The sequence below is a fragment of the Rhinatrema bivittatum genome, chromosome 2, assembly GCF_901001135.1.
Source record: "Rhinatrema bivittatum chromosome 2, aRhiBiv1.1, whole genome shotgun sequence".
Lineage (NCBI taxonomy): Eukaryota > Metazoa > Chordata > Amphibia > Gymnophiona > Rhinatrematidae > Rhinatrema > Rhinatrema bivittatum.
Window position 1 is genome coordinate 112941558 of NC_042616.1, and position 25467 is coordinate 112967024.

General features: G+C 40.5%; 1 protein-coding gene across 1 annotated transcript in view; it reads right to left on the reverse strand.

The window, feature by feature from the left end:
- PITRM1 (pitrilysin metallopeptidase 1) overlaps positions 1-25467 on the reverse strand; it is a 206640-nt gene that overhangs the window by 129878 nt on the left and 51295 nt on the right. The window contains exons 8-10 of the mRNA XM_029588546.1: positions 24377-24503; positions 23370-23458; positions 5258-5386 (exon numbers count right to left, since the gene is read on the reverse strand). Coding sequence (XP_029444406.1) covers positions 5258-5386; positions 23370-23458; positions 24377-24503 — 345 coding nt within the window. The remainder of the gene's footprint in view (positions 1-5257; positions 5387-23369; positions 23459-24376; positions 24504-25467) is intronic.

Here is a 25467-nt window from a genome sequence, read left to right on the forward strand (position 1 = left end):
ACACCTGGTGCGGCCAGTGAGGCGCTATGAGAATCATGAAGCCCTTGTCCCGGCATAGCTTCCCAAGAGTCTTGCTTATGAGAGGAAGTGGGGGATAGGCATACAGGCATACAGGAGACCCATTGCCCAAGAGAGGATGAAGGCATCTCTTGGTGGTCTTCTCTGACTTTGATGTAGTGAGCAGAAGTTCTCTACTTTGCGGTTGTGAATCGATGCAAAGAGGTCTATAGTCAGATACCCCCACTTCTGAATATGCTCTCTGCCACCATGGGGTTCAGGGACCACTCGTAGGGATGAAATGTGCGACTGAGTTTGTCTGCTAGTACATTGCCCACCCCCGCCAGGTAGGTTGCTCTCAGTAGCATGGAATGAGAGAGAGCTGTAGCCCAGATTTGTGCTACTTCCTGACATAGCAGGTAAGAGCCGGTTCCTCCCTGCTGGTTGATGTATCACATCGCTACTTGGTTGTTTGTTTGGATTAGGATTGTCTTGTTGGAGAGGCAATCTTGGAAGGCTATAAGGGCATATCTTATTGCCCTGAGTTCCAGAAAAGTTATCTGTTGTGATTCCGCTGCAGACCAGGTCCCCTGGGTCTGCAGGTTGCTGACATGGGCTCCCCACCATAGAGTGGAAGCATCCATTGTCAGTTATCTGGGGCTCTGGAGATTGGAAAGGTAGTCCTCTGACCAGACTGGACACATGGTGGGCCTGAGACCACTGGGGCTTTAATGTCCACTGCGCTACTCTCATGGCAAGGTGAGCCATTGGTGTAACATGGACCGAGGACGCCATGTGGCCCAACAAGATGAGAAGATGACGAGCCTTTGTGGTTCGGCAAGTTTGTATACTGTTTGCAAGCATTGCCAGAGTGTGCGCGTGGTCCTTTGGAAGAAAAGCTTTCGCTTGGATGGTGTTGAGATCCACTCCAATGAAGGAGAGGAGCTGAGACTGAGTCAGATTGGACTTTGGATAATTGACTAGAAATCCCAATGATAGTAGTTGCAAAGTGAGATGGAGGGAGTGAAGAACTGCCTCCGCGGACAGGGCCCTCAGTAACCAGTCATCCAGATAAAGATAGACGTGAGTGCCTAGCTGCCTCAAGTATGATGCTACTACTGCCAGGCATTTCGTGAAGACACGAGGTGCTGATGCGAGACCAAATGGAAGCACTCTGTACTGGAAGTGCCGGTTTCCAAGGAACCAGAGGTATTTTCTGTTAGACGGTGTTATTGCTATATGCATATACATGTCTTGTAGATCTAGAGAGCAAAGCCAATCTCCCTGTTGGAGAAGAGGGAGTAGCGAGCCTAAGGTTACCATCCTGAACTTCTTTCCATAGATGCTTGTTTAGGGCACGAAGATCTAAAGATTGGAAGAGTGTCTCCCGATTATTTTGGTATTAGGAAATACTGGGAGTAGAAGCCCTTTCCCCTTTGTAGAGGGGGAACGTGTTCTAAGGCATTGGCTTGTAGGAGGGATGTTATTTCCTCCTCTAGAAGTTGAGTGGTCGGTGGAAGTCCACCCCGGACGAGGAGGAGAGTCTGCCGGTAGTGAGAGGACGTTTAGATGGTAATCTTGAGCTACGACCAACAGGACCCACTGATTTGTGGTGATTGTGTGCCACTTGTTGGTGAAGTGACAGAGATGGAAGTCGGCAAATGCTCTCTAGTGGGGAGACAAAATCCCAAGGGAGGATCAAGTTGTGGAGCTGGTTGAGTCTTCTGAGGTCTGGCCTGGTGAGGTTCAGCCTTCTGATAGGGTCTAGTTGGACGAGACCGAGCTGGAGGAGGGTAGTATCTGCGTGCTTTGAAGGTGGTCCTTTTAGCCTCCCTTCTGAATGAGCAGTTAGAAGAGGCAGAGAACTCTGTGTGACCGACAGAGTTGACGCAACGTCTCATTATGATCTTTGAGCTGAGCGACTGTATCCTGAATCTTCTCATCGAAGAGGTTATCTCCCATACAGGGGAGGTCTGCCAACCGCTCCTGAACCTCTGAACACAGATCTGAGGATTTCATCCATGCCCACCTCCTGGCACTTATTCCAGCTGCAGAGACCCTGGATGCTGTGTCAAAGATGTCATAAGCGGATCGCACCTCATGCTTGCCAGCAAAGCCTTTAAGAATAGAATTGAGCTGATCCTGGAACTGGTCAGGGAGGGAATCAGAAAGTTCCTGAAGCTGTTTAAAGAGGATCCTGTTGTATTGCGAGATGTAGAGTTGGTAAGCCGCAATACGGGAAATTAGCATGGCCCCATGAAAGACTCTACGAACAAAAGCATCGAGGAATTTCTGCTCCTTCCCCGGAGGCACGGAAGAATGAGGCCGCTGTCTTCTAGCCTTCTTTTGGACTGATTTGATCACCACTGAATGATGGGACAGCTGAGTTTTCTGGAAGCTAGGTGCTGATTGGACTAAATAAGTAGCATCAGTCTTACGGGTAACAGGTGGGACTGTCCCTAGATGCTCCCAGTTGCACTGAAAAAGGTCAAGGAGGACCTCATGGACAGGTATGGACATTACTTCCTTAGGCGCATCAAGAAACTGAAGACTTCTAGCATTTTGTGTCTGGAGTCCTCTTCAGTCTGGAGAGTAAATGGTATGGTCTCCGACATCTGTTTGGCAGGGATCTCAGTCTTTCCTCTGGAGGTGAAGGTTCAGATGGGATATCCCCTGTATCCTGGGAATCCGATGAATCATCTGACCAGGGCTGGTAGGGTTGAACCCCAGCATCCAACGGACCTCCAGATGGTAAAAAAGGGATCTCCTCTGGCTGGAAGAGGATGGGGCACCAAAGGTATAGGAGGGAGCACCAGTAGCATCAATGATGGCATTGGTAAAGGTCGATGCGGTATCGGAGGCAGACGGGGCACCGAAGGACTCGTGACCTCTGTGGACGCCTCAGTGGCAATACTCCAGAAGGGCCGGAATCAGATCTGGTATAGTTGCATCCTCCTCCGAGGATTTGCTCGCTCATTCACTCTCTCTCTCCCCCACCCCCACCCCGGGAACTCGCGGCAGCAGCAGCAGCCTTCTCCCAACGCTAACCTCTTCATTTTCAGCCCTCGCGGAGGCGGAGTCCCATCGGCCGCGGTTGAAGCTCTTCATTTTCCTCCGAGCCGCGCTGCAGTTTTCTTTTCTTCGAGCCGATGCCGAGCGCACTAGCGTGGCCTCTTCTTGCCGCGCACGCACCCGATACTCTCCACTTCCTCTTCCGGGCCGCGGGGGGGGGGGGGGGGGGGGGGGGTTGTGTGTGTGTGTGTGAGAGATTGCATGTATGTGAATGATTGAGAGCCTGTACATGTGAAAGAGAGTATGTCTGTGATTGAGAGCCTGCCTGTGAGAGAGAGAGAGCATGAATGTAAGTTTACCATTGGGAACCTGTATGTGTGAGTTTGTGATTGAAAACCTGTGTGTGTGAAAGAGTATGTGTGTATGATTGAGATCCTTTGTGTGTGAGAGAAATCATGTGTATGTATGATTAAGAGCCTGTGTGTATAAGTAAGAGAGATCATGTGTGTCTGTGTGTGATTGAGAGCTGGTTTAGGTGATGGAGCATGTGAGTATGTGATTGAGAGCCTGTGTTTAAATGAGAGAGAGAGACCATGTGTGTCTGTGTGTGATTGAGAGCTGATTTAGGTGAGGGAGCATGTGAGTATGTGATTGAGAGCCTGTGTGTAAATGAGAGAAAGAGAGGACATGTTTGTAAGCATGTGAATGAGAGTCTGTGTATGAGAGAAAAAGACAGCATGTATTTATGTGATTGAAAGCCTGTGTGTGTGTAAGCATGAAAAGATAGACAGCATGTGTGTAAATGTGTAATTAAGAGCCTATATAAGTGAGAGAGAAAAAAATGTGTATATGTGAGTACTGAGAGCATGTGTGTATAGGTGTGTAATTGAGAGCCAGTGTGAGAGAGAGCGCTGGTATGTGACAGAGAGGAGAAAGTTCCAAGCAAACCACCCCACCTCCTGCTAATTCAGAACAATCTCAGGACACCTGGATATCAAACGTTCCCAGGTATGCAGAGCAAAAAAAATGTTGTATCATTTTTCATTACTGGGTCTTTGTGTCTGCTATTTTGAAATATTTTGTTGGTATCTGGAAATGTTTTATATGAGTTTTTAATTATTGGATATTCCACTCATCAGCTGTTTCGAAATATGTTCTTTTTGTTAGTACAGTTTTACTGCTGATGATTTTATATTTCTTGATTTGTTTTATAAGGATGGGTGATGTTTCTTTTTTCCTTTGTTACACTGCATACAGAGTACCTGGCTTGTTGCAGTTTCCAATTCAGTTTTTTCTGCATGCTTCTAGTTATGCGTTTTTGTCTCTTTATTCTATGTTAGGTGAGGGTCAGCACATGTGATTCAGGTGAGGTTTTCTGCTGGCGTGTAGTTTCTGTGTAGGACTCTATAGCAGCCTGGCTTGGTCCGTTTTCCTAATAGGAGATGTACTGGTGTCTTAAGGCCTGGTGTAATATTTTCAGAGACTTATTGTACTTTAAAAGTGTGATCTTACATAAAATGCACACATTTACTTGTATTTAGTTTTAAAGATATTGTATGGCTCTCATGGAATTACATTTTAAAATATGTGGCGTTTATGGCTCTCTCAGCCAAAAAGATTCCTGACCCCTGGTCTAGGTGAACTGGAGAAGGATTAGGAGAACTGGCAGATGTATCGGCAAACTGGTGATTCCAAATGCGCAAGCATTTTCAAAATGGTATCTGCAAATACTACATAAGATACCTGCCTCTGCATTTAATTTTTGACGTTTTATTCATGCAGTGTCACAATTGTATCGTGCATAAAATATGTGCAAGTAGGTTTATAAAATGGGCACAGGAAGTATGCATTTTCTTGCATTGGAAATATGGACATATACTGAAACATATGCACATACTTTCAGAGCAGAAATACGCGATACTTTATAAACTGTGGAGATCCCACCACACAGCTCCGTCCATTTACCCTTGCAAATGCTGTATCACGTTTTGATTTGAAAGAATGGCTCCCTATATCTTTCTCTCCTTATATTAAATTGGGGGATAACAAATGCATAAGTATATGCCAGTCTCTACCATATCCTGCACAAATAACCAGTAAGGCACTTTTTTCAGGCGTGTATCACAAATGTCTCTCACAAAACTCTGTCTCGAAAACAGCTGTGTTTCAGCTTATTGAAAGTTGCTGGATGGGAAAGGAGGATGTAATTTGATATCAAGTTTATCTTTCCTAAGAGGATGCTACTCACCCAGAGCTAGGCGAGAAACCTGTCCCAAGGTTGGCTTCGATCAAACTTTTGTAGAATGGAGAGTTTGGACCAGACATCAACAGTGAAGACAAAAGGCTCAGTGTGAAGGCTTCAAAAATATCTGTAATACTGATGATTAAAAAGCAATTTAAAATTTTACAGCATTAAAAAACTAACTAAAAAGACAATCTATATAGCATGAGTGTCATCATTTATCCTAAAAGATTGACCCCAGTGTTTTTCCCCCCCTTAAAAATACTGATATAGCTTCAACATACAGCAAAAGTAATAATCCCTTCCACACTTTGCTACTGACACCTATTACTTTTAGAACATTAAAACCTCTAAACTATTAATTTTTTCACATTAAGTATTTAAAATGCAATAAAATGGTTTTAACTTTGTATTTTAAAAAAAGAGAATGTCACACTTCAGTTGCATAAAAATGTAATTGTAATGCTTACAGCTAAAGATCACAAACGTGACAGCAGGGAGAAAAAAAAAACTATACAGCCTATCTAGTCTGCTCAGTCACCCAAACTACCGAGCTCTCTACAATCCTTGCCACTCCCTCACACATGCCCTGTACTAATTTAATGCTTTTTAGCATTCAGATAGCATCCTCGTTACCACCCCCTCCATTGGAAGGTTGTTCCTTGCATCGCCATGAAGAAATATTTCCTAAAATTACTCCCAAGTCTACTTCAGTGTTCCCTCTGATTTTTGAAAGGCTATGGTGGACGTGCCCATTTGCACAGCCTTACTGGGACATGGTTATTAATTTGATTAAAGAGATAATAGGAATTTCAGTGCCTAGGGATCCAAACAATTTTCTACCGTCATTGTTCCCCACTGATTTGCCTGCAAGCAAAATTACACTAATCGTCTCAGCTAGTGTTTGCTGCTAAATGTGAAATAGCTGCATGCTGGAAGAACGTGTTGGCTCCATTCTTTTCATCCTTAGATAAGTGGATATGGTACATGCAGAGGGATATTTTGGACTAATTTCTTAAAGTCTGGGAACTGTACACAAACTGGTGTGAAGATAACACCTGAAAGTATAACCCTTTGCTTTGTATATCTATATTTGATGTTCAATATGTAGATCCATGTTATTCAGATGTTGGACTGCCATGACAGAGAGAGAGGTGGGAAAGGAGGGAAGGTTGATATATGAAAAACTTCTGAACCACGTAATCCTGGTTTATGGTATTTGTTTCCTGGTTTGTACTGGACTGGAAGGTTCAATAAGAATTTGAATTAAAAAAAAAAAAAATCATGCAACTATTTATAAGCTGGGTTCAAATTTGTGTGCTATGAGTCAATATAATACAAATACCGTAGGGTATTACCGTAGAGCAACAGATATTGACATTTCCCTGACAGCATAAGATCTTCCATGCCCTCCTAAAGTAAAACCGAGTAAGATGTAACAATGAAAAATGTGACCTATTTGCAACCCAGTTCAGAGATAGATATTTGTTGTCACTGAATTGCCCAGCCTATTGTCAAAAGAAATAGGGTGGAGTTTTTAAAGGGCTTTAGTCTGCTACAACTAAAAGCTAACATTTTTTTTTTTTTGCAATCCAAATCATTCCATGAAGTTAGCAAGTAGCACATTTAAGACTAATCGGAGAAAATTCTCTCTCACTCAACGCACAATAAAGCTCTGGAATTTGTTGCCAGAGGATGTGGTTAGTGCAGTTAGTGTAGCTGGGTTCAAAAAAGGTTTGGATAAGTTCTTGGAGAAGTCCATTAACAGCTATTAATCAAGTTTACTTAGGGAATAGCCACTGCTATTAATTGCATCAATAGCATGGGATCTTCTTAGTGTTTGGGTAATTGCCAGGTTCTTGTGGCCTGGTTTGGCCTCTGTTGGAAACAGGATGCTGGGCTTGATGGACCCTTGGTCTGACCCAGCATGGCAAAGAAAAAGATGGAAAAATAATTAAATGATTATATGGAAATCCATCACTATTTTAGTTAGTAGCTTAAGATGGATGCAGAGCATCACCCTGTTATGAATCTCAGTGTAAGGTAAATGATAACAAATTAAGACAACGCTCACTGTCTTTGAAAATTGAAGTGGCAACCACTAAAAAGATGACTTTTCCAGGTCAAGGGATTTTCATCAGATTGAAACTAGGGATGTGAATCGTTTTTTGACAATTTAAAAAAATCATTAGATATTTTTTAAATCGTCAAAAATCGTTAGAGTCGCGATACAATACAAATTCCCCCGATTTATCGTCAAAAATTGTTAAATCGGGCACGGGAATTATTTGGGGGGAGGGTGGGAAAACCGGCACACCAAAACAACCCCTAAACCCACCCCGACCCTTTAAAACCAATTCCTTACCCTCCCCCACCCTCCCGAACCCCCCCAAAATGTTAAAATACCTGGTGGTCCAGTTTAGGGGGGGGGGGGCCCAGCGCAATCTCCCGCTCTCGGGCCATCGGCGCCATTATGGCTGCCACTAATATAAATGGCGCCGATGGCCCGATAAAAAAAAAAAAAAAACCACTCGACCCTTTAAACCGACCACCTTAGCCTCTCCCACCCTCCCAACCCCCCCCCCCAAAACATTTTAAAATTACCTGGTGGTCCAGGGGGGGCGCGGGGAGCGATCTCCTGCTCTCGGGCCATCGGCTGCCACTCAAAGATGGCGCCGATGGCCCTTTGCCCTTACCATGTGACAGGGTATCCGTGCCATTGGCCGGCCCCTGTCACATGGTAGGAGCACTGGATGGCCGTATTCCCAATATTCAAAATGGCACCGGCGCTACCTTTGCCCTCACTATGTCATAGGGGCCGACGGTCAGCCCCTGTAACATAGTGAGGGCAAAGGTAGCGCCAGCGCCATTTTGACTACTGGCAATACGGCCCGAGTGCAGGAGGTCGCTCCCGGACCCCCGCTGGACTTTTGGCAAGTCTTGTGGGGGTCAGGAGGCCCCCTCAAGTTGGCCAAAAGTCCCCGGGGGTCTGGCAGCGATCTCCTGCACTCAGGCCGTATTGCCAATATTCAAAATGGCGCCGGCGCTACCTTTGCCCTGTCACATGGTAAGGGCAAAGGGCCTCGGCGCCATTTTTATTAACGCAGCTGATGGCCCGGGAACGGGAGATCGTTACCCGCGGCCCCCCTGGACCACCAGGTAGGTGTAAAAAGTTTTTTTTTGGGGGGGGGGGTTGTTTTGTTTTGTTTTTTTTTTTTAATCGGCGCGGGCCTCACTAAAAAAAAATTAGTGATGTGAATTGGAATCGGAACCGATTCCAATTCACATCACTAACTATCAGATTTTTACCCCCCGCCGAACCCGATCGTTAAAACGATCGGGCACACGATTCACATCACCAATTGAAACCAAACTGGTATCACATGGCACTGTAAGGAAGGAGGAGGAGGAGGTCTCAAGACATGCCTTGCATACATCTGACCACTATATGCTGAGCAGATATCAAGTTATTTTACACAAGTTGGTGATACATACCAAATGCATAAAGGTGAACCCTGACAGAGTTGGTTTTCAGATCAGACTCTTAACAGAGGGTACTGGAGAAGTTTGTATGTGGAAGAAGAGAATGGCATAAAGATATATCTTCACAACAAATGTAAACATCTGCATTTAAAAGTCATATGCTCTCTGGGTAGATTCTTTGCTGAAAATTAGAAGAATTTGAGACATCTCCACATATGCATCAAGTCCACTGATCCCTGCCCTATCAATATCCAAACTGCAAGAGTCAGAGATTGAATGTTGGAAAGTAAGCCTTGATTTTGAATGAATAGGCATGGAGAGGATTTTAGCCTGATGGATTCTGCTATGGAAATTTCAGTAGGTCTTTATTATGATTTTGGATATTAGAGGCAGGGGATGATAAGTATAAAGAAAACTTGCCCTCAGTGAAGAAAGAATGTGCTTGCTTTATGGTCTGGCACCATGCTATTTAGGGTTATTGCAAGCAAGATAACCTTAGAAGTTCCTATTCAAGGAAGGTTCTGCCATGTCCTGAGCCAGCAACCACTTTTCCTTGAATGACCATGGAACCCTGGTATGGAGTTCATCTAGGTCCTTCCCTCTCCCTCCACCCCAAAGTTGGAAGCATCTACGGTCAAAACAAATTTAGTGCTGAGGAATCTGAAAGCAGCAAAGAGGCTCTCTGGTTGCTTATAAATAACCTTAGTTCCTTCGGTAACCTTGATATAAATCGCAAAGTCTCTGAGTGGCCAGAGATCACTAGCACTTTAAGACCTACTGTTTCATGAAAAGGCACTTCATGAGTGCAAAATGCAGTGCTGCAAACATGATGCTCAGTATGGATCACATTAATGTACGTTGACTCTGAACTGCTGACATACCGTATTTTTCGCTCCATAAGACGCACTTTTTTTCCCCCAAAGGTGGGGGGAAAATGTATGTGCGTCTTATGGAGCGAATATAAAAAAAAACCAAACAAAAATCTAACAAACACCCCCCCCCCCGACTCCCCCAAGACCTGCCGACTTAATTTCCTACAACCCCCCCCCCCCAAGACCTGACAAATTAATTTCCTGCAACCCCCCACCCTCCTGACCCCCCCAAGACCTGCCAAACGTCTCTGGTGGTCCAGCGGGGGTCCAGGAGCGGTCCGGGAACGATCTCCTGGGCGTGGGCCGTCGGCTGCCAGTAAACAAAATGGCGCCGACGGCCCTATGCCCTCACTATGTCACTGAGACCGACCGCTGCTATTGGTCGGTCTCAGTGACATAGTGAGGGCATAGGGCCGTCGGCGCCATTTTGTTTACTGGCAGCCGACGGCCCTATGCCCTCACTATGTCACTGAGACCGACCAATAGCAGCGATCGGTCTCAGTGACATAGTGAGGGCATAGGGCCGTCGGCTGCCAGTAAACAAAATGGCGCCGACGGCCCTTTGCCCTCACTATGTCACTGAGACCGACCAATAGCAGCGATCGGTCTCAGTGACATAGTGAGGGCATAGGGCCGTCGGCTGCCAGTAAACAAAATGGCGCCGACGGCCCTTTGCCCTCACTATGTCACTGAGACCGACCAATAGCAGCGGTCGGTCTCAGTGACATAGTGAGGGCATAGGGCCGTCGGCGCCATTTTGTTTACTGGCAGCCGACGGCTCACGCCCAGGAGATCGTTCCCGGACCGCTCCTGGACCCCCGCTGGACCACCAGGGACGTTTGGCAGGTCTTGGGGGGGTCAGGAGGGTGGGGGGTTGCAGGAAATTAATTCGGCAGGTCTTGGGGGGGTCAGGAGGGTGGGGGGTTGCAGGAAATTAATTCGGCAGGTCTTGGGGGGGTCAGGGGGGTGGAGGTTGTTAATTTAAAGGGTTGGGTTTTGGGGGTTCCCACAGAAAGAAAAATTTTCTGATCTGGGGAGTGGACCGAAATGGCCCTCCCCAGACCCGAAAACAAAATGGGGAGAAAAAAAAAAACTATGCACTCCCCTAATTTGCTCCATAAGACGCCCAGACGCAGAGCCGGTTTAGCACAATTTTTTTTTTTTAAATTTTCCCCCTCTGAATCCTAGGTGCGTCTTATGGTCAGGTGCGTCTTATGGAGCGAAAAATACGGTAGTTCTAATGAATTTCAATTCAGATGGAGGCTAGGATCTGGCAGACATTCATGCAAATCATTAAAAGTAACAGACATGTGCTGTCTGATCACTCATGTTTTCTTAAAAGGTTACACATCTTATAAATTCTGCCAGAGGTATGTAAACTTATCACAACTGTACATTCATATTGTGGGAAGTAGCCAAAGCTATTTTGAAAGGAAATACTTCTATATCCTCAGTGCTGAAAAAGCAAAAGCAACCTAAATCTAATTCCTTGCATATTAAATTGAAATGACTAGAGCACTGCACAAGGAATCTAAAGATATCATCTTTAAAATGCTTCTAAAAGTGTAAGTGGAAGCTTAAATCATTGGGAACCTCTTAAACTGCTCACTGTATGCGATTGACCAAGAGATAGTTCTATGAATATGCTAATAGATTGAATGTTATTACTATGGAAGTTAAAAGGTGTTAGAATTCAAAGAATCTGTGTAAGTTATTAGGACCAATCAAACTGCTAACTGATTTGCTAGGTTTTAGAAGAACTACACTTCTCATTTTACTGCTTCACAATAAGAACTTGAGATGGCTAGGGTCAAAAATATTTTTTCCTAATCTCAATACAATAACTAGAGATAATGGGGTCCATTTTCAGCAGCTATACAGCTCGACTAGTTAGCCGGATCAACTAATACAGCTAACTAGCCAGGTACATTCATTGGCGTGGTTGTGCCGCTGAATATATGCAGCTGATTATATCTAACCCTAGCTAAATATAGTCGGGTAAGTCATTTAGATGGATAACTTATGTTATCCATCTAAATGGCTTTTAAATATGGACCTCCAAATTGATTGACTGGAGGAGGTCCAGAGAGCAGCTCTAATTCTGAAGAGCAATAAAGCAGTGGCTCCAGACTGCTTACCTGCAGAACTGTAGAAACACATGAAATACTACTTTGACCCAATTTTATTAGCGATCTTTAATAAAGTCATAGTGACGGGTAAACTCCCTGATTGTTACAATGCTATAATTTCAGTGATTCATAAAGGTCAAAGATTAATTATGTGCTAATCATAGGCCTCTATTTTAAATGTCATCATCTACAGAACATTGATTTTGTTGCAGAATTTTAGAACTAAGCACTATGTCACACAGTTAATGCATCTTGATGAAACAGGATTTATTAGGAGATAGATATGGGTCAAATATCTATCCCCTCGTTCAATGTAATTTCTCTACTGTTAATGAGTTAACTGTAAACAGATATGATGTCCCAAACGAATACCAGTATATAAAGAACGTTAAATAAATAAATAGATAGATAAATAATAGTTAATATTCTTCATTCAGTCAAAGAAGCTGTCTCTAATTGTGCTATGTTGTCACCAGCTGCAGAAAAAAGTTTTTGCTAAAACAGAGTGGCCTTAACTATTTTCTTCTCTTTCTAAATTTGGTTTAGGAGATAATTTTTGCCATTGCATGAAAACTTTAAACGCTGTTCCTTTAATCACAATGCAAGTGAATGGGCAGACGTCAGTTTCTTTTCCAACAGGGTACTGCATGCATTAAGGCTGCCCACTGTCACCTTTGTTCTTTACTTTAGGCACGCAACAGTTTGTGATGTCTGTGCAAAATGCAGTGAATGTGCAAGAGATTGGAGAGAGTGAATTACCCTCCCATTTGGATCATCAGTGAGCAGCAGCAGATTAAGAAGAACATGCAAACCCAGCTGCCTGACTTCCATGTGATTTAGATTTCATAAAAAAAGAGTTTGGATGATTTCTGAATATTCAGTAAGTTTCAATAAATCACTGCTATCTCGTAAAACAGGCTTGAAGGCAATGGATCTGAAGACTATGAATATGGAATTGCAGATCGTTCGGAGCTTTAGATATTTGGGAATTAGATCAGACCAAGAAATCTGTCTTTGCTGTTTTCCCTGAATTATGATCAATTGTTGAGAAAGGTAAAGTTGGGATTGTCAGAATGGAGGGTTATGGCTATTTCCTGTTAAGGAAAACTAATGTAATTAAAATGTTGATTCTCCCTCAAATTATTTCCTTTCTCCTCAATTGCCTATATTCATTCCCAGGTATTTTTTTCCTTGAAAAAAGAAGGTATTATTCTGGTTTTATTTCACTCGGGAAGAGGACTAGAATTCTTTTTGAGACTCTCTACCTTCCAAGGAAGGTAGGAGAGGGAGGTAGAGCTCCCTAATATTAAATTAGATTTTTTATTTTAAAATTTCTTCTACACCACTTTAAACATTATTGGAGAGCCTGCCTTTGGGCTATTTACCATTAATTGAGCTACCCAACACATCATCATTGGATTACAATGGAGACAAGTATGGTGAAACTGTCTGTCATCAGCACTTGTGCTTCTAGAGTATAAAGAAGCACTTAATGGTGAGTAAGAGATTCTTTTATCATTACGGTTATGGGTATATGGCATGTAATTTATATACTTCGTTAAGATCTCAGTGCAATGCACCTTTTACTCATTTGTCAGCACAAGCTCTCAAAGATATGGGGAAAGCAATATGTAAATCAGGTCATGAAATGTAGGGGAGGGGGGGTTGTTTTTTTTTAAGAAGAAATCTTTTGTTGCAAAAGAAAAAAATGTGAGCCTGTAGGCATTAAACAAAATTTGGAAAAAAGAAATGACTTCTTCCACTAGTTCGGGCAGAAAAGAATTTTTTCTGGCATGCTGTAGTGCTCACGAAGATATTTACCAATCTAGGAGCAAGGGGTTTGATGTCTAGGGTTGCCAACTGGCTCCAGATTTTCAGGACAGGTTGATCCAGTCCTTCTTTTACCTCTTCCCCCCATATGCAGATACTTATAGTCTTGTTTTTTTCTTAGGGAATGCAATAGGGAAATCAGAATAAATCCCAGCATACAAGGGGGTAAAACCAAGACTGGATCAACCTGTCTTGAAACCCTATTGGCAGTTGGCAACCGTATTGATATCACATCTATATAGAGGTTTAGTGGATATGATGTGGTCCCATTCTCATAAATACATAAGGAGTCTGAAATCTACCTTAGATGGTGACTATTTTTGGATAGCCATTTGTAAATATATATATAAGTGTTCTATATCATTACATTTAGTGATTACACAAATTAAAAGATTCTAATGTTTTCATATTTTACTCCTCCGAGCTTAAGTGAGATACTAATACTTTGCCTATTTATGGAAGGAACTTTGAACCTATGTGTTGATTTTGCTCTGTTATTCAATTTTTGGCAGGGCATTGAATTTTCAATTTTGAATATTTCTGGGCTATGTATAATGTCTAAATTTTTATGTTTATATTTGGATAGGAAATACAGGGGACACTTTCAAAGAATATCATAATTCAATGTCTACTTTTAGTGGCTAGAATTGTTTTGGATAGATACTGGAAAAGAAATCTTACTCCTATTTGGTTGCTATGAATGGAGAAAAACCAGGGTACATTTATTATGGTGATACTGATCTGGGAGATGCTTGATAGACCTGTCTTTTGGAAGACTTGGACTCTTGTTCAGCAATAAGATTTTCCTGATTACTGTTCTGTTTTTCTGTCTCTCCTTTATTAAGGGCTAGGAATGGGTTTAATCTAGATTTCTAAGAACTTTTTGAATAATTTCTGCCAGTGTTGTGATTTGATTATGAGAAATACTGAGGGGGAGAGAGAGAGAGTGGGACTGTGGATCTATGCATTAGGGTCATGGTGCTATTTATAATCCATGTGTTCTAGAGGATAAGTGAGGTGTATATTTTTGATGGATGTAACATTTTCTGTAAGTACCCCAATACATACAATAAAAATATTTGAAAAAAAAAAATGTCTGCAAAGACAAATTTAATTTCAACACTAATATTCCTTCTCCAACTACATTTTACTAATTCCAAAGCGGATAATGTTCATCTCAAGAGAAAAAGAAATTTACATCACAATTCAATTATTCTAAGATGAATCACTCAAAAAAAAAATATATAAAACCACAAAATGGCACATCGTATTTCATACACAGTTATATATTTAAATTAGATGCATATGCCATAAAAATGTAATTATGCAAATTATGTTGAAATATGCAACAAGCAACAAATAAATGCAAAAGCCCTCCCATCTAAAAAAAAAAAAAAAAAAAATACTAAATCAGCTCATGTAACCAAATTCATATCACTAGTCAATAAAACAAACCAAAACAATTTACAGGCCAGTTCTGTTACATAATTAAATTTAAAATCATAACTCCAAATCCCACTTGTTACACAACCATGTTTTCAGATGTACAACAATGTTTTCAAATGTTAAAGTGATAAATAAGTTGAGCAATTTCACAAGTGGTCCAACAATGATTTCCGGAGTAGGAGCAATCCTTGAAAATGAGTTATAGGTCTCTAGTCCTAACTTTGGTTGTTTCCTCCTGCAAAGAAATTTCTAAACATCTCTTGACTATCTCAAAATTCTTGTCAAAACATATATCACTCTTTTAGCCAGATAATTAGGGCCTAATCCAGCAAAAGCCCACAGAGACAAAGAAAGAATCTTAAAACAAATATAATAAATAGACAGTGAATAAAGGGTCACCAGTAGAGGCAAAACATGTCCCTAACCGAGACCTATTACAATTCTTGCACATGCTTCTCTAAAAGCTATAATCATACAACAGTTTTCTTAAGAAGCCCCTACATATCGAATGTTAATTACATGTTTTTATTATGTATGTTTGCATTGTATATCGCCTATCCTTGTCTGTGTTAGGCGATTAATACATTTTAATAAATTAAATGAAATGAATGAATGAAAATAATCTAAAAGATAACCACTGCTTGGATTACTGATCTAGCATGTTCCTCTAGCCAAGGGGTATTGCCAATTCACATAACCTTTGTTTTTCTGGGTTCAGTTTCAGGAAATTCTGTCACATCCATTTAGCAATTACATTAAAAGACATCTGTCAATACTAATTGAATTTTCCCAATACAGCTGCCAAGGTAAAAAGATCTGGATATCTCCACATACACATACCCCAAACCCTAGGCTTCTAGTAATAGAGTAGGTTTAGAAGCATACATTAAAAGGATTCGGAGAGAGGGAAGAGCCCTGAAGGACTGCTGAAAGATAAGGCCAAGGAGTTGATATCTGTTCATCCATCCAAACCCTCTATAACTAATTAGACAAGGAGGATCCAAACCACGCAATAGCGTGTATTAGTGAGTAAGAATACTGTGTGCAATTCTGGTCACCGCATCTCAAAAAAAAAAAAAAAAAAAAGAGATACAGTTGCACTGGAGAAAGCGCAAAGAAGAGCAACCAAAATGATAAGTGGCATGGAACGGCTGCCCTATGAGGAAAGGCTAAGGAAGTTAAGGCTGATCAGTTTGGAGACGAGAAGGCTGAGGGGGGATATGATAGAGGTCTACAAAAGCATGAAAGGACTTGAACAAGTTAATATAAATTAGTTATTTACTCTCAGATAATAGGACTAGGGGGCACTCCATGAAGTTAGCAAGTAGCTCATTTAAAACAAATCGAAGAAATTCTTTTTCACTCAGCACATAGTTAAGCTCTGGATTTCATTGCCAGAGGATGTGGTTACAGAGGTTAAGGCAACTGAATTTAAAAAAAGGTTTGGATACGTTTCTAGAGGAAAAATCCATAAACTGCTATTAATTAATAAGCAATAGCAGCTTGAGATTTATTTAATGTTTGGGTACTTGCCAGGTACTTGTGTCTTACATTGGCCACAGGATACTGGGCTTCATGGACCCTTGGTCTGACCCAGTATGGCATCTTATGTTCTTATAAGTAAAGCAAAAAAAAAGAGTTAATTTAGTCCTATATGAGAGAAAACACAATTATATAGCTTTTTGGAAAGCACTGAATATTTTTACCAGAAAAGAGAATAGATACATAGTACTTCTTAAAGAAGTTACAGGCTTCTGGGCTATTAGGTAGAGCCCCCCTCCCTCCCCGCTTGTCTCTCCACTTCCCCTTTACTAGAAGTAGCTTGGAACACTTCGTAGACCACAGCCCTCCCTTTATCTAACTTGAAGTCTGCAAGCTTCTAGGTCACAGATACAGAGCACAAAATGGAGACAATACTTAAAAGTATAAGAAGATCACTTTCTTAGAGCAAACCAGCAGAGAGTGAGTTAAAGGTTTTGTGTTCAATACAAGCAGCTACTAGTTCTAAGAACTGAAACACCTGGCACCTGCCTAGAACTTTTAGTATCTGAGACATTAATTATACATAAGCTGAATTTTGGTTAGGTTCAGAGAAAAATTTGTGAGCAAGTAGTTTCACATGTGAGAGTCAAAATGGCGATTATAGGTAGTGTGCAAACCAAAAGAAATCCATCATTTTCAGATTGGTCCTGAGACATATGCAGTAGTTTTTCCTTATCAGTCATTTTGGCAAAACCTCAGGAATTAGAAGAAAGGGAACTGTTCTGATTATGTGCCAGCCAAGAACATAAGAACTTAACATAAGAAAACGCCATACTGGGTCAGACCAAGGGTCCATCAAGCCCAGCATCCTGTTTCCAACAGTGGCCAATCCAGGCCATAAGAACCTGTCAAGTACCCAAAAACTAAGTCTATCCCATGTTACCATTGCTAGTAATAGCAATGGCTATTTTCTAAGTCAACTTAATTAATAGCAGGTAATGGACTTCTCCTCCAAGAACTTATCCAATCCTTTTTTAAACACAGCTATACTAACTGCACTAACCACATCCTCTGGCAACAAATTCCAGAGTATAATTGTGTGCTGAGTAAAAAAGAACTTTCTCCGATTAGTTTTAAATGTGCCCCATGATAACTTCATGGAGTGCCCCCTAGTCTTTCTATTATCCGAAAGAGTAAATAACCGATTCACATCTACCCATTCTAGACCTCTCATAATTTTAAACATCTCTATCATATCCCCCCTCAGCAGTCTCTTCTCCAAGCTCAAAAGTCCTAACTTCTTAAGTCTTTCCTCATAGGGGAGCTGTTCCATTCCCCTTATTTTGGTAGCCCTTCTCTGTACCTTCTCCACCGCAAGTATATTTTTTTTGAGATGCGGAGACCAGAATTGTACACAGTATTCAAGGTGCGGTCTCACCATGGAGCGATACAGAGGCATTATGACATTTTCCGTTTTATTCACCATTCCCTTTCGAATAATTCCCAACATTCTGTTTGCTTTTTTGACTGCTGCAGCACACTGAACCGACAATTTCAATGTGTTATCCACTATGACGCCTAGTTCTCTTTCTTGGGTTGTAGCACCTAATATGGAACCCAACATTGTGTAATTATAGCATGGGTTATTTTTCCCTATATGCATCACCTTGTACTTATCCACATTAAATTTCATCTGCCATTTGGATGCCCAATTTTCCAGACTCACAAGGTCTTCCTGCAATTTATCACAATCTGCTTGTGATTTAACTACTCTGAACAATTTTGTGTCATCTGCAAATTTGATTATCTCACTCATCGTATTTCTTTCCAGATCATTTATAAATATATTGAAAAGTAAGGGTCCCAATACAGATCCCTGAGGCACTCCACTGCCCACTCCCTTCCAATGAGAAAACTGTCCATTTAATCCTACTCTGTTTCCTGTCTTTTAGCCAGTTTGCAATCCATGAAAGGACATCACCACCTATCCCATGACTTTTTATTTTTCCTAGAAGCCTCTCATGAGGAACTTTGTCAAACGCCTTCTGAAAATCCAAGTATACTACATCTACCGGTTCACCTTTATCCACATGTTTATTAACTCCTTCAAAAAAGTGAAGCAGATTTGTGAGACAAGACTTGCCCTGGGTAAAGCCATGCTGACTTTGTTCCATTAAACCATGTCTTTCTATATGTTCTGTGATTTTGATGTTTAGAACACTTTCCACTATTTTTCCTGGCACTGAAGTCAGGCTAACCGGTCTGTAGTTTCCCGGATCGCCCCTGGAGCCCTTTTTAAATATTGGGGTTATATTTGCTATCCTCCAGTCTTCAGGTACAATGGATGATTTTAATGATAGGTTACAAATTTTTACTAGTAGGTCTGAAATTTCATTTTTTAGTTCCTTCAGAACTCTGGGGTGTATACCATCCGGTCCAGGTGATTTACTGCTCTTCAGTTTGTCAATCAGGCCTACCACATCTTCTAGGTTCACCGTGATTTGATTCAGTCCATCTGAATCATTACCCATGAAAACCTCAAGGTAGGATAGGAGGAACTGCTGATGAGAGTTGAACCAAGAGTCTCTAGTATTGTATAAAACTTATTTGTTCCCAGAAAAATATAGCTTTTCATAGTTTCACATAAGCTGTAGTCGAGTGTTACTTTCTTAGTTGTGTTTGTGTGATCCAAACTGCAAGGTAAATGCCTCATTCCTATACCCATTACATAGTGGTACCTGAAATATCTGGTTCTCAAATCTTCTGCAGAAGACACTTGTAATTCACTATAACAAATGCCACAGATAGATCAAAGAGGATCAAGAAACCTGAACTTCTGTGATCCATCACCAAAACATCATCTAGCAAGGAAACCAAAACAATCTCTGTACTAAAACCTGAATAGAACCTGGTTGTACCCGTTCTAGTCCCCCTATTCTTCTAAAGCTTTCTTAAGCTGCTACCAAGGACTCAGTAGGCTTTACCAATATCGGTAAACTGGAAATAGGGAGATAATTCTCATATTTTGAGGGGTCTCAGATTATTACTTAAGAAATCATTCTAACACACTCTTAAGGTAACTTTGGAAACCGCCCCGTTCCAATGGGGCATTCATTATCACAGTTACATGAGTTAAAACTGACTTGGGTAGATCTTACAAAAGCCAGCCTGGACAAGGATCAAGCAAACAATTACTTTTCACAAGCTTATCCAACCAACTTTTCACATCATCTACCTCAATTGACTATAAAGAATCAAACTCATCTTCTTTGCTGGTCTCCTGAACTCACCTCCACATTAAAAAAAACTCTTCTTCATATAGCTATGAAGGAGGAAAATGTTAGCCACCTTTTTATTGATACATGTTTAAGTGTATTGTTAATCTAAATAATCAATGTTCTGTCTTTTTTTCCCCCGGAACAACTTAAACTCAACTTTTCCAAACTCGACTACTGCAATGCCCTTCTTCTAGGTCTCTCAGCCTCCACTCTTAAACCTATCCAACTACTCCAAAATGCCGAGGCCAGAGCCCTCACAAACAGCAGAAGATCAGACCACATCACACCCATCCTCAAAGGCCTACACTGGTTAGCCATTCCTCAGAGAATACAGTACAAGACTAACCATCATCCACAAAATTCTACACAATGGCAAAACCAACAGGCCAACTACCCCTCTTCACCTCCACACGGACTCTGTGATCCTCAAACTCTGGCCTGCTACAGTCCCCGAAAACCACCCAATGGATATCAACAAGGGAACGAACACTATCAATTGCCAGTCCCACCCTATGGAACAAACTCCCCACAGATATAAGAACAGATCCATCCACCCAATCATTCAAGAAAAATATCAAGACATGGCTATTCCGCAAACCCTTCCTAACTACAAACACGAACGAACCCCAAACCAGGCCCTAACCCCTGCAGTCAGGGTCAACACCACCTTCAACTACCCACCTGTAAATTACTATGCTACATGATCTATGCATCATATCACTCATGTTATTGATATACCCTATACCAAATGCTAGTTTTTGTTTATTATTCTATTATTTTTAATCATGTTACTGTTATAATATCACGTTACTGTTTCCAATCGTTCCCTGTACTAAACAAAAGGAATTGCTTGACTTCCTGCACCATTAAATTGTATGTAATCCGATGTGATATGTAAATTCAAAACAGATATATAAAAACAAACAAATAAATAGTTAGTGAATTCTCGTAGAATTGTGGCATCTTCTCCAGTTCCTGCGTAACTTCAGGCTGTAAACTATTAATTTACTCAGGCTCATCATATTATTGCAGTTATTTTGTTGTAGCTGCTTATTGAATTCTCCACTATTTCTTTCTGCCCCCCTAATTATTTGGTGTACTGAGGTAATGAGAAATGTGATGTTGATTTGCTTTTTTTCTGATTGAATGCATTTCTTTATACTCTTATTTCTGATATGCAAAGTTTTCACAGATAAGTAGTTTAAAAAAAAAAAAGAAATCTTCACATAGCTATTCCTTATAAGGAAAATATCAGCCACATAATCTATACCAAATTCCCATTGTTGTTCTCCCACAGGTCTTGTTTTGTTCCTGTAAGGTCTGGAAACTAACCATCCCTGCTGCTCTTCCTCACACTAGCTTCCTTCCAAGGTACCATATGATCCAAAGATGTCTCAATCAAATTATAGAAAAATTCTTTACTAAGTCATCTAATGATTCTGTAATTAAAATCTCTTCACTACCATCCTTAAGAGAATCATTAAACTATACCTAATTAATTCTCCCTCTACTCCTTTGCTTAGACAGCGCCAAGAAAACCATTTCATTTTGAGCTTCCAAGTGGATGAAAAATGATATAAAAAATGATCAGTCCAAATAAGAGGACAGCTCTCTAACCAGAGGTCACCCCTTCCATCTTCAAACTGCCAATAAATCAACAGTATACCTAAACTTTATGGATTGGAAAAATTTCAAGTTGACAAAAAAATAAAATCAACCACAGTCAACACTGCCAAAGAGTTTGCAGCTGTTAAACCAAAGGATTATTAAAGTGTAAATTATAATCTATTAGCAAAATTAGCTAAGGCCAGACAAAATGTAATTAAATATTTCTAATCCATTTTCCACAACTGATCAGGCCTTGGTCACTTCAGAAAGAATTGTGCTGTGGTATATTAGATCACATTACCAGAAGATGCATGAGACACATTATGGTGAGGTATAATATAATGAAGTGTCTTATCGATGTGGGTGGAACCCGCGACAGCTCCCACCATCACAGCCTGGTACAATTGGATGGCTCTGTCCATGCAAGTGGAACAGATGGCTGGTAATTGCAAAAGAGATAAGCGTTGAGGGATGTTGGCAAGCGTTTTTTCTAATTCTGCCAAAGTAAACCCAAACTGGTCTGTTGGAAACGGGTTAGGAGGGTTATTTATTTATTTATTTATAACTTTTATATACCGGCATTCGTAAAAAACATCATGTCGGTTTACAGACAACTGAGAAAGGAAATTACAATGATAGGTGGAGGAAGGATAGATAGTTAAAAGGTAAATTAACTTTACTGTAGAGCCAACGGGCGCCACAGTTATTAAATGAGATTACATATGGTTGCTGTTGTAGAGGTGGTGGTTGGATGGCGATATGTTTGGGGGACTGGGATGAATGTGAGGGTGGATGTCTGGGATGGAGGAATGTGGTGAAGGCTCTTGAGCGAGGAGGGGGGAGAGTCTAGGGGAGATGAAAAGAAAACCAGGGCAGCGAGATTTGCACTATATATCTGTGTATCTTAAATGTTTACCAATCTTTGGTATTCCATGTATGCAATGTTGATGTTGTTATTATGCCATGTTGGCCCTGATTTTATAATAATGTTATTTGGTGTATGGCTGCATATTCTTGCTGCTACTAATAAAAATTATTTTGATTTAAAAAAAAAAAAAAAAAAAAAAAGATTTAGCAGCTCAGCCCCTCCCAAATCAATCACCACAAGTGGACGAAAGACTAGCAAAAGCCCAAGTTGCTAATTTAGCCCAAATTTAATCAGTCACTTTCTTGTGGATAACAATTAATTTTTTTGCAATCAAAGAATTCTTAAAAATAGCCACTCCTCCGCCCCTCTTATTAAGTCTTGAAAGATATAAGATTATATATAACCCGTCAGAAGCAACAGAGTGAAAACAGAACCTTTGTATTTCAGGACCTGGTTAACCTCTGACAAACAAGGTCTGGTTCATCATCCTCCAGCAAATCATGAATAGAGACCTTTATGAACTACAGATCAATCTTTAAACTCCATCTCAGTTTTTTCTAAAATACGGCTGCGCACGATTACTTCAACATGTCACAGAATCATAATGCTTTGATATGGGGGGACACAGTAAATGCCAGTAACCAGTGTCAGTACACGGCCACTGCCTTGCTCACTAAGCTCCATAAACCTGCCCCTTCCAAGAGAGTTTCAAGTTGGCATAATAGCAAGAACCAAAAAACAGATAAACAAGCACTAAAGCCCTTAATCACTTCCCCCACAACACTGTTCAAAAACTTGAGAGAGACACAGACAGCACTGATGCAACTGAAGCTCTGCTGTGCATAAAAGATATTATACTACACAAGGCAGGGGAAAGAAGAAAAATTTGCATCTAGTTGAATTAACTTTAATGAAAGTTTAATTATGGATGCTTGTTTTTTTGTTTTGGGTTTTTTTTACTGCAGTATATAATAGAGTGAGCTGGTATCTATTGACTTCAGGGGAATATGCAGTTCTAATCCCTTACAATATTGTATTTTTTCTCTGTTCTTGTATGTACGGTGAACAGTTTAAGAACTTGTGGCTGTTTTAAAGTTATCTTAAGAATACAAGTACACTTACTCTGTTAGGAGAAAACTGACGCTGACAGTGGTTTGTTTGGCAGGATCAGCAGCAAATGAATCTAAACCACATGTTATATTATATTCTCTCTGTCAAGTGAAAGAAAAAAACATCAAATAACCGACACAAATCTATTAACGATGGACTGTCATTATGAATGAAGAATCAAATACAATCTATATTGTCAAATATTTTTACAACCATATCCCCCTGAGGGGGGATATGATAGAGGTCTTTAAGATCATGAGAGGTCTTGAACGAGTAGATGTGACTCGGTTATTTTCACTTTCGAATATTAGAAGGACTAGAGGGCATTCCATGAAGTTAGCAAGTAGCACATTTAAGACTAATCGGAGAAAATTCTTTTTCACTCAACGCACAATAAAGCTCTGGAATTTGTTGCCAGAGGATGTGGTTAGTGCAGTTAGTGTAGCTGGGTTCAAAAAAGGTTTGGATAAGTTCTTGGATGAGAAGTCCATTAATGGCTATTAATCAATTTTACTTAGGGAATAGCCACTGCTATTAATTGCATCAGTAGCATGGGATCTTCTTAGTGTTTGGGTAATTGCCAGGTTCTTGTGGCCTGGTTTTGGCCTCTGTTGGAAACAGGATGCTGGGCTTGATGGACCCTTGGTCTGACCCAGCATGGCAATTTCTTATGTTCTTATGTTCTTAAATGCTATCTGGCCAAGACAGTGTAAGACACTCCAGTTATTTATTTAAAAATGTATAACCCACACAAAATCCGATACTCAAAGTGGCATACAATAATAAAAATCATAAAAGTTTAACATAACAACAAGACAGTAAAACAGACTTGCTCACAGCTTCACTGCTAAAGTCTACAGGTGGAACTAGCAATATTATCCTATTTATTTCCAGGGGTGCTATCATTAACTTCCAAAGGTACAAAAAAGGGAAACATTTCAATCTTTGTTGGTGCATCTGGATCTTATATCTACCAGAGTACAAATAGTAAAGCATCACACAGATTAGTGTCTACTTACAGATTCATGCCAGTGCTTCTGTGGCGGTACCACAGTATTTGGGTCAATTTTCTGAAATCTATTAAGTGCATCTTCCTGAATTTGTTTCAAATGCAACTCCAAGGGAAAATTTCCATATGTAAAGAACCTGTAAGTCACATTTTAAGATCATTGCTTATTTTCTTCTTCACATGGTTGTACAGTTTGATACATTTCCATATTCCACATTTTATTCTTTCACTAACATAGTATAAAGTTAATCATGAAAAACAAACTTAAAAAGCCATTGAGTTATGTTTGCAAACTCTTGAAGTGTACTTAATCATTATATTAAGTGTTCTCTTTGATACAAAGGATGGCAATTATGGAATGCCAGCTCTCTGTTTAGATTTCTTCTTTATTTTGTCCATGTTTCCATATCATGACTATTTTTTGTGCCATCATCCCAGTCCTGGGTGCTCTTTTTTTTTTTTTTTACTTGTATTATGCTCTTCAGTACTAGATTAGATTACCACTAAAGCATCAGAGTACATGATAGAAAAATGTAGTTTTTCCTGCTAATTTTCTTTCCTCGAGTCCTATGAGCCACATGGGTTTTCCTCCCCTACCAGTAGATGGAGGCAGAGAACTGTTTTGCAGATGTCACCACATACACACGTCATGGAAACAGGTGTGTATGGGAAACATTTATTTATTTATTTATTTATTATTTTTATATACCGACATTCTTACATCCGATGTAAATCATACCGGTTTACATTAAACAGAATAGCAGGAAATAAATTTCCATAGTCTAATACAATGAACATTTCTAATTAAAATTGTTAACAAGTGAAAAGAAAAGGTAAAGAATTGGAATAAAGGTTAAATAACAGAAAAATATATACATGACGTGTGTATACGTTTTCTATTGTTATATGCCTCTGGTACATCCGACTGTTTTAGCCTTTCATATTACCGTTCGTTTGTCTTTCCTCCTTTTTACATGCATATTACGCTCACAACTCCCAGTTCCTTACACCCCTGTTTTTTGTAACTGATTTTCCTACTTTGTTACCCTTGTTCCATGTAAACTGGCATGATGTCCTTGATGAATGTCTGTTAAGAAAAAC